The 16714-nt window shown below is 42.8% G+C and overlaps 1 protein-coding gene across 1 annotated transcript; it reads right to left on the reverse strand.

The window, feature by feature from the left end:
* Nucleotides 1–10279: 10279 nt before the first annotated feature.
* On the reverse strand, nt 10280–16709 carry LOC130374381 (AN1-type zinc finger protein 3-like). Its single transcript, XM_056581108.1, has 6 exons — nt 16118–16709; nt 12374–12414; nt 11432–11623; nt 11082–11147; nt 10811–10984; nt 10280–10515 (listed from the first exon to the last, which is right to left on the reverse strand). Exons 1-6 carry the CDS (start codon nt 16183–16185, stop codon nt 10361–10363), a joined length of 696 nt encoding a protein of 231 aa, XP_056437083.1. The 5' UTR covers nt 16186–16709; the 3' UTR covers nt 10280–10360.
* Between the last annotated feature and the right edge of the window lie 5 nt (nt 16710–16714).

Consider the following 16714-nt stretch of genomic DNA (forward strand, 5'->3'; position numbering starts at 1 on the left):
CCACTAGAGGGCAGACAGTCACCCCAAAGAACTTTAATAAAAAGTCTCACGACTTTGCGTTGTCATGTTATACTTCTCTAACAAAGGAAGTTAACAAATAGTGATCGGACACCCACCATTATCGGCCGATCTACGCCCTGTCTGCACTGATTCAGTTTGCGTTGGTGTGGAGAATGGTGTTTCTGAAAATTAAATATTATGTTTGTGTGAAAGGTATAACAAAGAATGTCAAGTAAATATATAGATTGTTATGATCGGGTGAATGCTATATAGAATGTGATGTTACAATATATATAATTGAATGGTTGTGTGATTGTTATAATAAAGAATATTATGTTTATGTGCATTATATAACATTGAATATGTTGCACATCATGTGTGTGAATACTAGGGGTGTGACGAGATCTCGTGCCACGAGATCTCGCGAGATTAAACTCGACGATATCACCCGTCGGGTTAAAAATCTGTCTCGCGAGATTTGTGAGCTATCTAAACTTCTATTTGTGGCCTCAAGGGGCAGTAATGCGCCGTTTCTACGTCTAGCCTGCCAGAACCTAACGTAGGAGAAGGAAAAGAAGAAGAGGAGGAGAAGGAGGGGAAGCAGCCATAGGCAGCCAGAATGACATCGGAAAATACCCGTATTACCATCGAAGAAACCCCGCGACTTTTAAATCATTTGTTTGGCAGCATTTTGGGTACCCGGCGGAAATGATGAATGGCAGTAGAGTGACTGATAAGACACGAAGTTGTCAGTGACATACTTGATCAGACTCTGTTTGCACTATTTGCACTCTGTATTGACGGAGTAGAATTTTGATTTGGTTTTGCACATAATATTGTTTGCAATTGAAAAAAAGAGAATTATTTATTTTACATCAACTTTTATAAATTTTAGTTTTAGTTTCAATTTCATGCATGTAAAGAGTTGAAAACATTTCAAAATGCATGTGTGCATCTGTTGGTCCAGTCATATATTTTGTCATTGTAGTTTTCTTAAAATCTCGTCTCGTCTCGTTCTCGTGAACCGAATATCGTGTCTCGTCTCGTCTCGTGAGCTGAGTGTATCGTCACACCCCTAGTGAATACTTTAAAGAGAATATGATGTTCCTGTAAATGATAAAAGATAGAATATTATGTTTGAATGAATGTTATGATATGGAATTGGATGTTCGAGAAATTGTTACATCAGAATGTAATGTTTTAATATAGAATGTGATTATGTGTGAATGCAATAATGTCTAATATTGTCGGTGCGAATGTTATCATATATATTATAATGCTATATTATTATATATACCTTACTATATTTACTATATTATTATCATTATATAATATAAAATGTATTTTATCTTCTAGAATATTATGTCTGTGTGATATAATAATATAGAATTTAATGTTAGTGTCGATTTTATAATATACAATATTATGTTTGTGTGAATGTTATAATACAAAATATTACGTTTGTGTGAATGTTATAATATAGAATGGTATGATTGTGTGCTTAACCAAAGAATGTGACGGTATAATATAGAAAGCTATGTTTTTGTGAATGTAATAATATGTGATGAACTTTTTGTTACAGGATATGATTTGTGTGCGTCTGTAAAGGGTGTGTAAAGGCGTGGGTGCATTCGTCTGGTTTGTCGATCTATAGTCACATCTGCATGTTAAAGAATGAGGGTAAGCATTGTCATTGCTGTTGTCGTTTGGTTTTTATACTCCCGGGGCGCTCGGAACCACCAACCAAAAAACTAATTTCCTCGTCTCCTTGTTGGGAAAATCTTGATAGAGAGTGAGAGAGAGTGAGAGAGAGAGAGAGAGAGAGAGAGAGAGAGAGAGAGAGAGAGAGAGAGAGAGAGAGAGAGAGAGAGAGAGAGAGAGAGAGAGAGAGAGAGAAAGACAGAGAGAGATAGAGAGCGACAGAGAGAGAGAGATAGAGAGAGGGAGAGAGAGAGCGAGAGAGAGAGAGAGAGAGTAAGACAGCGATTGAGAGGGTGCGTGAGAGAGAGCGAGAAAGAGAGGAAAACAACAATAGCTGAATTTTATACGACAGAGAAATTAAATATTCCAATGGCCTTGTTTGTGTGTGTTTGTGTGTGTCTGTCGGTGTGGGTGTTTATGTATCTGTGTGTATGTGTGAGTGTGTTTTGCATGTGTGCGTATCTGTATGTGTCTGTTTGTGTGCTGATACACAATGCTAGCATAGCGATTGGAGCATCGATCTTGTATTCTCGTGAGAGGAGGGAGCGTAACGGAGAAAGCGAGAGAGAGAGTTTTCAGGGGGAGAGAGATCCCAAAGAAAAGGCAGAATAGGAAATAATGCAGGAATAAGGAAATTAAGAGATGGAGAGAGAAGGCAAATTAGGAAGATATCGGGCAACAAACTGATGGATGCATAGAAATGAAGTGAGGAAGAGAATAAAAATACTTGATGAAAGAGTTTGTGTCAGGTGTGAGAGAGAGTTAGACAGTGAGAGAGACAGGGAGACACAGAGAGCGGGAGCGAGAAAGAGAGTGGGTGAGAGAAAGAGGGAGTGTGATTGAAACAGAGTTCAGTGTTATGGTCGCAGGTGTGTTTCTGTATTCAATTAAGGCGGTGGTGTGTGTTTGTCTGTGCGTGCGTGATTTTGTCCGTCCTAGTGTGCATATTTGTATTGAGTATGTTCATATTTCTCTGCTTTTTTTATCCAGCAAGCATTAATGTCAAGTAAGCACTCACTCTCACACACACACACACACACACACACACACACACACACACACACACACACACACACACACACACACACACACACACACACACACACACACACACACACACACACACATACGCATGCCTGCGGCTGGCGCGAATTGACGACAGGCCTCGGATGATGGATCTTATATTATGGGAATATTTACCACTTGACCTCAGTGGTTGGAAGCAGCTGACGTTTGTTCAGAACATTGCTGACCATGAGTCCATTCTTGAACTTAACAGCGTTTAATGTTTAACAATGAGGGGCTGCCCAGCACAACCACACCTTGCCCTCACTGCTTCAACAGGACTATACCCCGTTCCCTTACAGATGTTTTCGTGAAAATGGATTGAAACCTACCTGCTCTGTGTTCTCTGCTGCCTTCATACAATATGATTATTTCATTATTGGGGTCCTGTTAGTAATTTTGATTGTGACAGAGGTTTAAGTGAAGCTCGGAGATAAATCCTTAAAATCATTGTATTAAATTCGTTTTTTTTTTACACATTACATTCACTTCTCCAACATTATTTGACGTGGTAAAATTATTTATTAAAAGCTTATTTTAAAAAACTCTAACTCAAATCCAAAATGCTATAACGTTTATGAGTATGAGTATTCAAATATATGTCATATTTTCTATTATATGATGAAGGAACAGTGATCTGCTAACCAGTACAATAGCTAGGGCTTCCTTCACCAGTGGGTTCACCCTGAGCAAGAAAATTCACAGAAAAGCAGGTGAGCCCATTAACTAATTAGGAGATCATCATTTACACTAACGACAAACTGATTGCACAAACACAGACACACACGCACATACACACATACACACACACACACACACATGCACACACACACACAGACACACACACATGCATGCGCATAGACACGCACATGCACACACACACTCATGCACACACACACACACACACACACACACACACACACACACACACACACACACACACACACACACACACACACACACACACACACAATCTCCGAAAAGATCCGTTGCAACGTACATTCTGTTAACACTGATCTAAATAGAAAAACGTTTGGATTTCAGATCAAGTAAAAAGAACAACGTTAATCATATTTAGTCCGATCCAGAGTGTGAGGTGAACAAGACAGGATGTGATCCCGGTTCTCTGCTACAGCTGAAGAACATTGAAGAGGAAGACACGTCACCACTTCATCTCCATCACCTCCTTCTACTGTAACGTCAAACGTTCCTATTCCAGGCTGGCTCCCTCTCTGCCCTCATACATCAGACAGCTCTCAGCTTCACATTTCACACAGCCGGGGGCCGGTATTCTTGGACTTTGTATTCCAGAAGATAATTTTTCAAATGAATTGGGTTGATTAATAGCGTGTGCCGGTGAGTCCTAAAATAGTTGAATGGCCACTGCAGAACCGAGAACAACCAGCAAGATTAGAGTAGACAGAATAAAGAGTAGGAAGGTGACTTTATCATTGAAAGCTTATTCTTAGCAGAAACTAGCAGGATTCAATAGAGTAGAATATAATGAGTTTACTGCGTTGATATATACATTGGCTTTGGAAATGGATTGATCTCCATCAATCAAATACACATCGTCCATAATACACACTACTCTCTAAAACCCTCCTAACATGCCTCAAAAAGACATGTTCACCCACACCCACACACACCCACCTCAACTAAACACACACACACATACACGCACGCACCTCACCGTAATACACACACACACACACACACACACACACACACACACACACACACACACACACACACACACACACACACACACACACACACACACACACACACACACACACACACACACACACACACACACACACCTACTGGCAACGCTAACGTGATTAGAAAGAAACAAGTATCAGCCTGGCAGCTGAAATTGTGCTCCCCTCCCTCCCTCACCCCCCTCAACCCGCCACGCGTCTCGCCGCCCGGCGGCAGCTCGAGGCTGACAGAGCCAGCCCCCACTTGACGGAACGCTACTGGTGTGCAGTTTGCACTTGTCCCCGTGGCGGGGCTTTCAGCTCCCCACGTCTGTTTTGATTACAGTTGAAATTCACACAGCGGTTCCTTCTGCGTCTGAACACAACTAAAGTGAAAACGACGCTTCCAGATTCGTATTCAGACCCAGAGAGAAGTAACTGTTGTGGTAAAAGAGTCAGTCACGGTAGCCTATTGGCATGCTATGCCCCCTCAACCCCGTTAAGTGCCGTTTAATGGATCAGATCTTCGATCGAAATGTGTCGTTTTCAGCCTAAGAACCGTAAACTCCATGATGATCTCGATTCAAACGTTGCATTGTTATTGACTAAACGAATTAGTTTTGGTGGTTGTATTGAACTTCTGATGGAGGAAGAGTGCGCCACAGGAAAAAAAAGCGATGTGTGGGTATACTTTACCTGGATGCGGTGTGGTTCACCTCCGAATACGGTACCGTGCTCCGGCAGTTTCTTTCGGCTCAACACCAACAGATAAGCCAGCGCTCCCAACCACACCAGCACCACCACAGCCACGGCCAGTTTCCGAAAAAAACGTTTCATTTTGCCAAGAGGAGTGAACCCGGGCGGCGGGCGCATAGTCTAACCTATTTCCTATATCTCCACGTTAGGAATATCGGAGGAATTGCATTTCTGTTCAAAAGTCGGTCCGTTAGTGACGGTGTGCTATCTTAATTTCCTCTTTTGTTATCGGCGAGATGATATCCCATTCCGGCTGAGCAGCACGTGAGGGCGAACCTTCCGTTCTTCGCGCCAGTCAAAGACTATCGGTAGCACGCGGCGCTCCTTCAACTGGCCGGTGGCAGCTGAAGTCGCGACAGGGCGCCCGCGCTCGGTTGTTAACGGAGACGGAGACAAGCCCCCCCACCCCTTCTCCGTCCACACACACACACACACACACACACACACACACACACACACACACACACACACACACACACACACACACACACACACACACACACACACACACACACACACACACACACACACACACACACACACACACACACACACACACACACACACACACACACACACACACACACACACACACACACACACACACACACACACACACACACACACACACACACACACACACACACTAGACCTCCCAGGTGTTGTGGATCCTATGAAGTGGTTTGGCTTTTTAGAGTTCTACTAGTATGCGGCACCGCCACCTGCTGTCCATTCTAGGTACTTCTATTAAAACTCCCGAAAGTAGACAACGGGATTTAAGGCTGTTTCTGTTGTCAATAAAATAATAGCATCTACCTCTCACTAATTAAAATCAGAGTTTGGTCCAGATATGAGAATAAAGAACGTTAAAATATAAACAAATTAAAACACCATGCAAGAAGAAAGCTCAGGAGAACGATTTTTTATTTTTCAATACATTCAAATCAAATCTCTAGCCTATTCTATTCTATTTACAGTCTATATTTAATTATTATTCATTTATTATTCACAAGAACAAGAAGGCAAACGAACAGAATATTTGGGTGTGTGCTCTGACTGCTGACTGTAAGCAGTGGGGAAGCTCGGCGCTATCCATTTTTTAAATATTTTATTTACTTCTTTGCATCTCATTGATCTTTTTCTGCTTTGTGGAGCTCTGACGCGCGTTTTATCTTCCTGACATAGTTCTAGCCAATAATGTTCTCTTCCCTCTCCCACTCTCTCCTATCTGGTTGTTTCTGTTCTTCCACTCTCTTTAGCGGCGCGAAAAGAGTCGTTTCTTCACTAGAAACATATGGGGTCCTCTGCTATTTTGGAACCGGTTGTGTTCAAAGTTAACGTACATGGATACATCCTTAAGGCAGAACTTACAGATATATTTATCCTGTCTTATTAGGGATACGCCTACCAAATTTGTATGCAGTTAGTTGTTTTTTGAATTCATTACAAATAGGCTCGATGAGGAGCTAGAAAGGAAAGGATACTAACCTTTCTAAACAATCTTAACAAAATATAGTAGTAGAATGGATAGTGCTTAGAGTTTTCTGTAATCATAATTACAAAGTAATTACACTTCTCCAACCGTAACATCCAATAGACTCACAAAATCCATCATCAATTGTTATAATGTATTTTCTTAATTAATATTAACTGTTAGAATGAAGTTCTTGGCATTGCAAGCCTGCCTAGAACAGCCAAATATGCCACACGGGGGCAGCAACCGTGTATTCTGTGTATAGCTGCAGCGATCACATACAAGTGATTGAAGCTTTGAAAGCGTGGAGATTTGTGTAGGCCTACGGGTTGTGTAAATTATGTAAGTTAAAAACGTTCACAAATGAGTAGATTAATATGTCGTTATCTTTCTTTCACCACAATGTCACCCTCACTTTTGTTTAAACTTATCATAGCAAAAACAACTTTGTCCATCATTTTTAAACGTCTTAAGAAAACACAACGACGTAAACCCATAGATATGTTCTCTCACTGAATCCATTTTGTCTGTGGGTGAAATGCAGCGCAACATTACCAATGGGAACCCGAATTCATGATTACCATTCGATCAGCTTCTTATCCAGTTTTGATCACACGTTTCCCTTATCGCGGCTGTTTTACAACAAGGGGATTCTTCTACTTTTTACCAGCGTGTCTGGACCTTATCTCCGACCATCCTACTGCGTTCTAGCATCTCATAAATCAAACCCGGCTGCTCGGATACTTCTAGCGAAATATAGTCTATGTTCCCTTACGCCGTGTCCTCCTCCAGATTTCTCTTTGGAAACTCAGATCCTTTGATGATAGTCGGGAACTCCTTCATGTGTAGCCTATCACATCATTCTGGCTAGGGCCTTGTTTTTTGGCCTAGTTGGCTGGGGGGAAATCACCGTATCAACCAACAGATAAAAATAGCGTGATCCATAATTGGCTTGTATCCGGACATGTTAGAGGTCATCCTGGAATTGCGAACCAGAAATAAGAACAGGATTATAGTGCTGATTTTTCTGAACATGAAAGGTTCGTTTTCTGTCACTATTGTCTAATCTTGCTTGGATGGGTGCACTGTGTTTGGTTCGTGCAGTAGCCTACTGTCCTTGATGTTGTAAGGGGTCATTGCCGATGGCTAATTAAGTTTTCCTTTCGTTGGATTTATTAAGTAAACCAATCAATCAGTTGGTCCTTGATCTGTGAAACTTCAACACGGCTCCCTTCAATGTTGCCTGGTTGTTTCGTAGAACGTTCCTTTGGCCTAAGGATATTTCCTTGAAGGTTCACTTTGTGTTGCAGACAGTGCTGGAAAAAACGCAAATATTGGGTGTTTATCAATTATAATAGATTAGGTACAAAGGCATCAAATCCAAGGGTCCTAAATTAAGCTATAGACAAATGAAACGCAGTGGTTAGGATGTTGGACTCTGAGGCAGAGGTTCTGGGTTCAAACCCAGTACCCATGTTCATGCATAACCCTTATCCGACCCTTAATGTGTTTAATACATTTACTACAAGCGTGTCTAGTAAATCAGGAGTTCTCAATCTTTTCCTTTTTTATTATAATTTTAGCACAAGAGTTATAGATGGCAAAGGACGAGCACACACAGCATTCTCTAATCCAGTTTATTTGTCCTTATCAGAAAAATGGAACACAATAAAATTAAAAAGAAAAATAGGACAGAATTATGTGTTTTTTTTATACATTGAACTAAATATGTCACTCTATACTAGGGTGTAAGTAACTCAAACTGATATAAGGTTAAATAATTTTCTTTAAAAGGGTACAGAAAGATATTCAATGTCTTGCACGTCTTATTAGCACTCAAAAAAGGGACAACAAACCCCCAACCCACACACCCCTCCCCAAAAAAAGATTAAGAACCAGCCGCTATATATATCCAAATCGCAAACGCATCTTTCTTTGCTGTGTTCTTATTGGACAGACGGTGGGAGAGAGAGAAAGAGAAAGAGGATGAGTCAACAGGGTAGATTGAGGGTCATGAATTTCAAGCCCAGACATGTCACAGACTTAAAAGGGAACTCCAACCAGGATCAACTATCAAATTTGCCAATTTCATAATAATAATAATCATAAACAAGAAAATAAGTCATCCCAATTTGGAATTGTAAGAAATACAATAAATAATATCACTGAATGCATTGATTGAAGGTGATATTTTCAACCCAAAATTAAACAAAAGTATTATTTTTTTCATTAAGCTAAATACCCGTTTTAGTAGGGTACATCATCTTGTGAGGCAGAAATTCAAAGCGAGTCTTGCTGGAAAATCCCATTTAAGAAACTTGAAGTCGAAAAAGTGACCAGTATGACCAGCACAAAGTTAAAGCAGTTAAATATCAAAGAATTTCAAAATAAAATAAAAAGTGGGGGAAAATACCACTCAATTCAAGGAGGACTATTCTGTGGGAGTAGTAGTTGATGTTTGTCCTCACGGGAACCGATTGGAGACAAAACACAAATTATGTTTGACACGACCTTCAAATATTCGGCATGTAATTGTGACATAACATGGTACGATCATTACATTTCCCTTTAACCTAAACAACGGCAGTAGCCCAAATGTAGTATGAAGCAGAAATTTCCGCGATTAACTAAAATGACAGCATATCTGAAAAACCGCACATTCCATCTAAATAAGTGTAGAGCCTTGGCCCTGACTTTGCATTGAGTGGTATTTCCCTCCAGTTTTAAGAACATCTTAAGAGTTGAGCTTGGAACATGGAGAGTACGAGACCCGCTACAGTGAGGCTTGCGTCCTATCCACCGGGCTGTGTTAGTGTCCACGCGTTTGCGGAAAAGATTTAAAAATGACAGACCCAATTTCACGTCCTCATGGAAGTAACAAAAACAGGGGGTGTAGTAATTATAACAACAGAAGTCTTCAACCCAATGGCAGCCTCGACCAACCGACGCGCGCGCACTGCTGCGTCGCTAGCCCCCGTGAGTCAACAACGCACTATTAGCGTTAGCTTGAGAGAACTGTAGAAAAGGGCTTTTTAATGACAACCTGAGGTGTGGCCATGGGACAGGGCGTGGTGGTAGTAGTAGTATTATAGCGCCCTGAGGGACTAGTCAACCGGGTGGTGGTGGTGGTGTCGGTGGTGGTGGTGGAGCTGGGTGGAGCTCCGGTCAGATGAAACCAGCAGGGCCGTGCAAAACATCCTGCAAGACCCCCCCAAACCCCTCCCTCACCCTCTCCGTCCGAAAGGGGCTGTGCTGGGGGACGGGTTGGGACGGCGGTGGGCGTTGGGGGGGGGGTTAAGGCTGTGTTTGCCGACATGCGATACTGAACGTGGCTCCACAACAACAACAACAACAACAGCGGGCGGTGGTCGTCCCGAGTTGGCCCCCCCCTCCCCCGAGGGAGGGCGCGGTCTTAGTCCAAAGTCTTCCTATGCAGGAAATCGGGGACATCAACAGAACTATGAACGAGCTCAGGTCCAAAAATTTCAGGTCAAACTGTTGATCAAGCATGATCCCCCCCCCCCCTCCCCTCCCCTCTCTCCTTCCCCTCCCCCCTCCCTCCCCTCCCACTTTTTCCCATTAGTCCTCCTCCTCTTCCTCCTCCTCCCTCTACTAAGCGCCGTACACTCCGATTGGATGGCTGGGTCACCGGCGTGGCCAATCAGGAGCACTCCTCTCCGATGCGTTGGCACGAGCGGCCCACCTTGCGGTCCAGCTTCACCATCTTGAGGACCGCCTCCTCGCGGCCGCGCCCCAGGTGGTCAAACAGGCAGTTGTGCTGCTCGGGCAGGCGGTGCAGCATGCAGAAGACGTAGCCTAGGCGGACAGAGGACGTAACAAAACGTTAGCTACAGCAACTTCCTTGAGAGACAAACAAGCTAGCTTTCCTAGCTACATGTAGAGGCAGACGGCTTAGCTCCACTAGCATCATGACTGTGGGACGGTTGCTAGTCGTTAGGATCGCGCTCATCAGTATTGTTTAGTTGTTTAGCAGATGGTGCTAGTTATCACAATCGGGATTGCTGCTAGTTAGCACAGTTGAGATAAGGGCTATTTAGTTTGGTTGGGATATGGGATCGCTACAGCCCTAGTTGAGGTGTGTGCTACTGACCACAGCGACAGGAGCCCAGTTCCTGCTGCACCAGCTCTAGTTTGGTTTGACAGCTGTAGCAGCGCCGGCGGTTCTTCTGCTTGGGGCCCCCGCGGGGGGGCTCCTCCCCGGCGTCCTCCTTCCCCTCGGTCCGGGGCCGCTTCTCCGGGGTGGCCTCGCTCTCGCTGCCCGACGCTGCGGAGGAGACGGGAGGCAAACGAGGGCTATAAAGAGAGGCAGGTCTGGGGGTCAGCAGGGGGTCATGCAGGGGCTGGCTGGAGGCAGGGCTCACCTGATTCCCGAGGACGTTTTGTGGGTGTGCAGAGGGTGCCCTGGGCTGTTTCTGTGCTGGATGGTCCTGTTTCCAAAGAATAAAAAAAGAAGATGTTGTTCATTTCTTTTTATTGTTTTATGTTTCTTTGGATCACACACAAAATGTGACGGCTGTTCAATGTGGCTCTTTTTTCCTTCTGATTTCATTCTGTGTGTAAATAGCACCCCCTTGAGCACCAAGTCATTCATTACACCATGAATGTACAGAATCAAACTGCGAAAGGAAAGGTTGGCTTTCAAAAGGGGTTAAATAGCATTTTTAGCTTTGAAGAAATAACAAAAGAAGAAACAAACAGCAAACAATATTACCTTCCCTGGCGGCAGGGCATGTGGACGAGGATTCTTCGGTTGACAGTTGCTCGGAGCTGGAGGGCAGGCTCGACAACAGGGATTGGCTACTGCTACTGCTCGTCTCGCTACTGAAGACAGGTGATTGGCTACTCCCCGAGCTTGGGATGGGCTGAGGAGTGCAGTCCTCCTCTGGCTGCTTTTTCTGAATATCTGTCAGGAAGGGAAGAAGAGCAGAGAGGTTTGAGCGAGGCCCATACCGACCCAGCAGCAATGGAGTTCACGGTTCAAATGCCTGCATTAACTTTGTATGATAATAAAAAAAACAGTCCTTAAAGTTTGGGGGTAAAACCGGATCAGCGATATCTATGCATAGAAGTCATACTATTATTTTTCTATGTTGAAGCAAAGAGGTAGTGCTCTGCAAATGATTGAACACTACTGGTCAGGGGATCTGTTTGAATCTGAGGGCTTTACTAGGCACTGTTGACATGGCCACAGCTAAACTGATTATGGGACACACAGCAGGGACACACTCAGGCAAGAATTGACAACCAGGCCTGTCTTGTACAATAGCCAATATGTGGCAGCCATGTTCCCTGGTTGCCATGGCGACCACATCCTCCAGAAAACAAATGGTAGTTGGCAATTCTTTACCCTGAACAGTTTCTACATTAACAAGCTTTGAGTAGTATAACTAGCACGGTAAACTGTCAAATTTCTGACATTAGGAAATGGTAATGCTTTTATTACAACTGGTGACATTCAACACCTCACTCCTAATCAAATTAGTTAGTCTTCGGACAATCAGACAATTATTCGTTTTATCTTTAGGTTAGAATAATTCCAGGGAAAAAGTAAATGCACCTTTTTGAATAGGGTAATTTAGTACTTTCAATCACATGTCTATCTCTGAATACATCATTTGTTTTAAAAATGTATGTTTAAATGAGTACAACTTACCAGCAAAACATTTGGAGCACATGTTCATTGTTTTACTCGACCTTAGGATAAAATAGACAAAAAACAATTTTCAGTTATGATTTTCTTTTCCCCGGACTCAAACACTGATCAATACAGGATCAATCAGATTCTGTTGGATCCTGGAGTGCAGTTAGGGTCCAAGTCTTACGGTAGGACACAAGTCTTTAATGTTCATGAAAACAAAAAAAAGTTTGCCGTCCTGTGTAACAAAATTGTACCTTTTAAAAAGGATTACATCACCCAGAGAACCACAGTTAGGCACTTTAATTCATTACTCACCCTAGCCTGAGATGATGGAAAAAATAGTTGTATTCCCATCCCTTCGTGGAGAAAGGTGCTCCAAAAACGATTACGCCCATTTTGGAGACAAAAGGGTTGAACTGGGATAGATCTAAACCAATACCAAAGCATCCATCCAAACTGAATATCATATAATGTCATATCCATGTCCCATGGTTAGTCACTATTAGTTAAAGAGACAAATGCATTGGTAATCTAAAAATACAGACGTATTGGCAGCTACTCCACTTAAACTATCCAACTTATCCAATTCAACTCTAGCTTTTAACACGTAGAAAACAAATGTTCTGGTCCAATGTCCATTCTGTTATTAAAACGCATGTTGAATCTTTCTGGGGTACCGCGTTGAGGTTTGTTTGTGCTGTAATTGTGTCTTCACGTGTTCAAGGTAACTATTTGCTGTTGATATCCCGAAGGTACATGAGCAAACTCATACGTCACTCTTTGTAATAAAAAGTCTCCATTTGTTTTTTTACCGTAAGGAGGAGAGCTAGACGTTGTCTCCTTAACAATGTTATTTCCGCCTACAGTTCTTGAACATATATTATACCCCTTCCCAGAAGAAATAACGATTCAAAATGTATATTAAAAAGGAGAACTACGATTTCTCCAAGGATCCTAAAATGTATGGAATCCAACTTAAAATAAAATAGGGACAACTTAAAGTTCAAAATAAATCATGTTTGTGTTCAAACACGTTGAACATGGCAACAAAAGCTAGCTGTCCACAATTCGTTTACTTAATCATTGCATCTCTACTACCCCCGCAAAAAAACACAGCCTACAAAGACACAAAGCTACAGCCTTCTTTAACAAACCGCCAGAACGACCAGAAATGTGTATTCAGAAAAGCAGGTCTTTTGTTAACGTGTAACTTCTAAAGGCAAGTATAGAATAGGACCTGCGCTCCCATGTTCCATGGTAGAGCTGACTAATACGACACGTCCCTTATGTCCCCTATGGCTTCCAGGGTCCTCCACTTGAATAGCAACACCATACATTAGGCAGGGTCCGGTGGGAACCGTGTCAATAGCTGGGAAGCATTTTTATTTTTTATTCTAACCATTGTGTCTATAGCAGCTATGCTACAAATGCCGTAGATACAGCCTGCATATAAAGACTTGTTTCTATCAACGAGCTTGTTGTAGAGGACAGCTGGGTACTAGTCATACTCATGGGGTGTGTGTGTGTGTGAGAGAGACGGTATCGCACTTTGATAGATAATGCCGGCCCCCTCCCAAGGATAGAAGGCTGGCTTATAATGCAGTATCAGCATAGCGTAGATAGTTACCATAGGTATTAGGCCTAAGCCTGCATACACACACACACACACTGTAAAAATGGTGTCACAATGCAATACTTACTGGGAATGAACATGCATATCAATTGAGTCTCCAACATCACATCGTCCAGTACCAGTTATGGGGTACCAGGCCGATCCCTATGTAGCTTAACATGTAGTAGTAGAGCATGCCGCTAACAATGCTAGTGTTGGCCCCTTTGGTCAATAGATGTGATCTATTGGTTAGTCAGGGTGCAGGTCAAACCAGAAGGATCCAGCTTTGATCATTGTATAGCCCAACACCTGTCAGTCAGCCCACTCTATGAAGTCCTGTTCAATATGGCAGTGCACGTCTTCTACTGGCTGTCCCTCGAGAACACCCTCCCCTTAAGAGAGGGATTTCCACTACAGAGGGACAGGCTACAGATATAGACCATGCACACGCCTGTAGAAGTTATATGCATAACATATGGCTGATATTAGTGTATCATCTTCCTCGGATTCGACCGAATTCTGCTGCGTGGCTAAGCAGCCAAACATTGTGTGTGTTTGGCAGTATCAACAGCACAAAGCCTAAACTCCTTATTTGAAAGATAATAACCCAGTAAAAAGAAATACCATTGATTATGTCATCCAAGTGTCATTGTTCCCTTGTCCAAACCCAACATGCCAAAACAGATAATGTGAACTCATCTAGATAATGGGAGTTAGTTATGATAATAATTTAAAGTAGTCTACTCCTGCTGATAAAACAAACCACATTATGCCAGTGATTCGCTATGATCCAATTGATCCTTGTAGACACCCAGAAACTGGGGCTTACCTGGCCTGCGTCAATCACAATACGATTGCATCTTCAGATGAGAGCAGGGGCTGACACAAATGTCTGGTTTCTATCCGGCAACCATGCAGGTTTATTAGCTCTCCGTTACCTAAGTTGACAAAATGGTTGCCATTGTTCATATTTAATGTTTATTGATAGATAATGGAAGTAGGTAGCTATATACACGTTAGAAAAATAGGTGGGTTAACATGGTTGAACATACGGCTACACCAATCATTGTGTTGAGAAGTAAGACTATGTTCTTGTTTTCATAGACGACCTAGCGACGGGTTGCCTTTTATTTTGGCGTTCCTTATCTCCTGGGGTTCAACCGTTGGAGATTGGGAAAGCCAGATCAAAAAGCAATCCGTTGGAAAGAAAGGTTTCGTACAATACAGATCCTAAATGCTACAATGCCAACCAAACGGTGGATTTAAGTAGTCTGTCTCGAAATAACACCTGGCCAACTGCTTCCTACATTCGCTTCTTGCCAAATGTACAGCCTCACAAAGCCATAAACATAGTAACGTTACCGTTTCTGTCATCTGACATAGACAGGTGGGGTAGTGGGGGGAGGTCAGGATTTAGTGCACACACACACACACACACACACACACACACACACACACACACACACACACACACACACACACACACACACACACACACACACACACACACACACACACACACTAAAAAATGAGATCAGAGATAGACGTGTGTGTTTGTGGTGCAGGGCAAAAGTATACGACACGTCATTTGTCATTACTTAATATTTTCTTAGGGAATTTCGCAAGAGGAGCCTCGCCAGAGACATCAACGAATCACATCCGGTATGCAAAACACATCCAGCGCTCCACGAAAGAAAGAAGACGTTTGAATCAAAGCATGAAAATAGAAAAAATGTAAATGAAAAGACAAACTACACGATGTTTTAAGTTGGTCGACTTGACCAAAAACACCAAATGGGAACCCATTCGCTTTGTAGTTTGAGCAGATATAAATCCTGTGCACGTTTAAAAGGAACCTGCTGGCCATAAATCATTGTCTCCGATACGACACCACCTGAATTTCCAAACGAGTTACAAATAAACATTTACATTGGCCATCGACAACGTTTACATTGACACACGACGATCAGTTTGAAGGGGAAAACGTATAGAAAGTAGGCAGTTTTTCCTGCTAGAAAAGGTATTAACTTCCCAACCCCCACCCGGCCTGCACAACAGAACAACAACAATGGGTCTGTACTAAACCGTTGATAATATTTCCCTTTAACCATCTTGTTGATTTGACCAGTACAACAGCTCAATCTTACCCCCAGAATCCACACGGGCAGCGGGGTGGTAAACCAGGAGGTTTGCTGCGTTCACTTGTATCTCCCATGACTTCAAAAAAACGATATTGATACGCGAGTCGGCTTGGGGATGAGTCCGGGGCCTTGTCGTTCAGTGGCTATTTAACAGTCAAGTTAAGCCCAAAAATATCCTCAGGGTCTCACTTCACAACTGGACAGAAAACAAGAAAAAAAAAAGGTAATAGTTGCGCCTTAGTACCAAGACCAGCAACTTGGGTTTGTCCTAAAAACGAATCAGTTTGTAGTAATTGATCATCCAGCGTCCTCACGGGACTCAAAGCGATCAGCTGGACCTCGACGTGAACACTAACCCACGGATAGGGGGGTCTGGACGTTTTGACGACTAGCAATTTTACAATCCTAACGCGTTGTCCGACCACGAAACGGCTTAAAATTATAAAGCTGATAATACGGCGACCGATCGACGTTGTAAAAGCTAATTCAATAAACGGTCTAACGCACTGCCTACAAAAAGACAATTTACTTCCCCGTTTGGGACCACCCTATTCACACGTCGCCTGTAGCTGCTCGCAAAGTATGCCGGAAACGCGTACATTA

Source organism: Gadus chalcogrammus, chromosome 21 (genome assembly GCF_026213295.1).
Source record: "Gadus chalcogrammus isolate NIFS_2021 chromosome 21, NIFS_Gcha_1.0, whole genome shotgun sequence".
Classification (NCBI taxonomy): Eukaryota; Metazoa; Chordata; class Actinopteri; order Gadiformes; family Gadidae; genus Gadus; species Gadus chalcogrammus.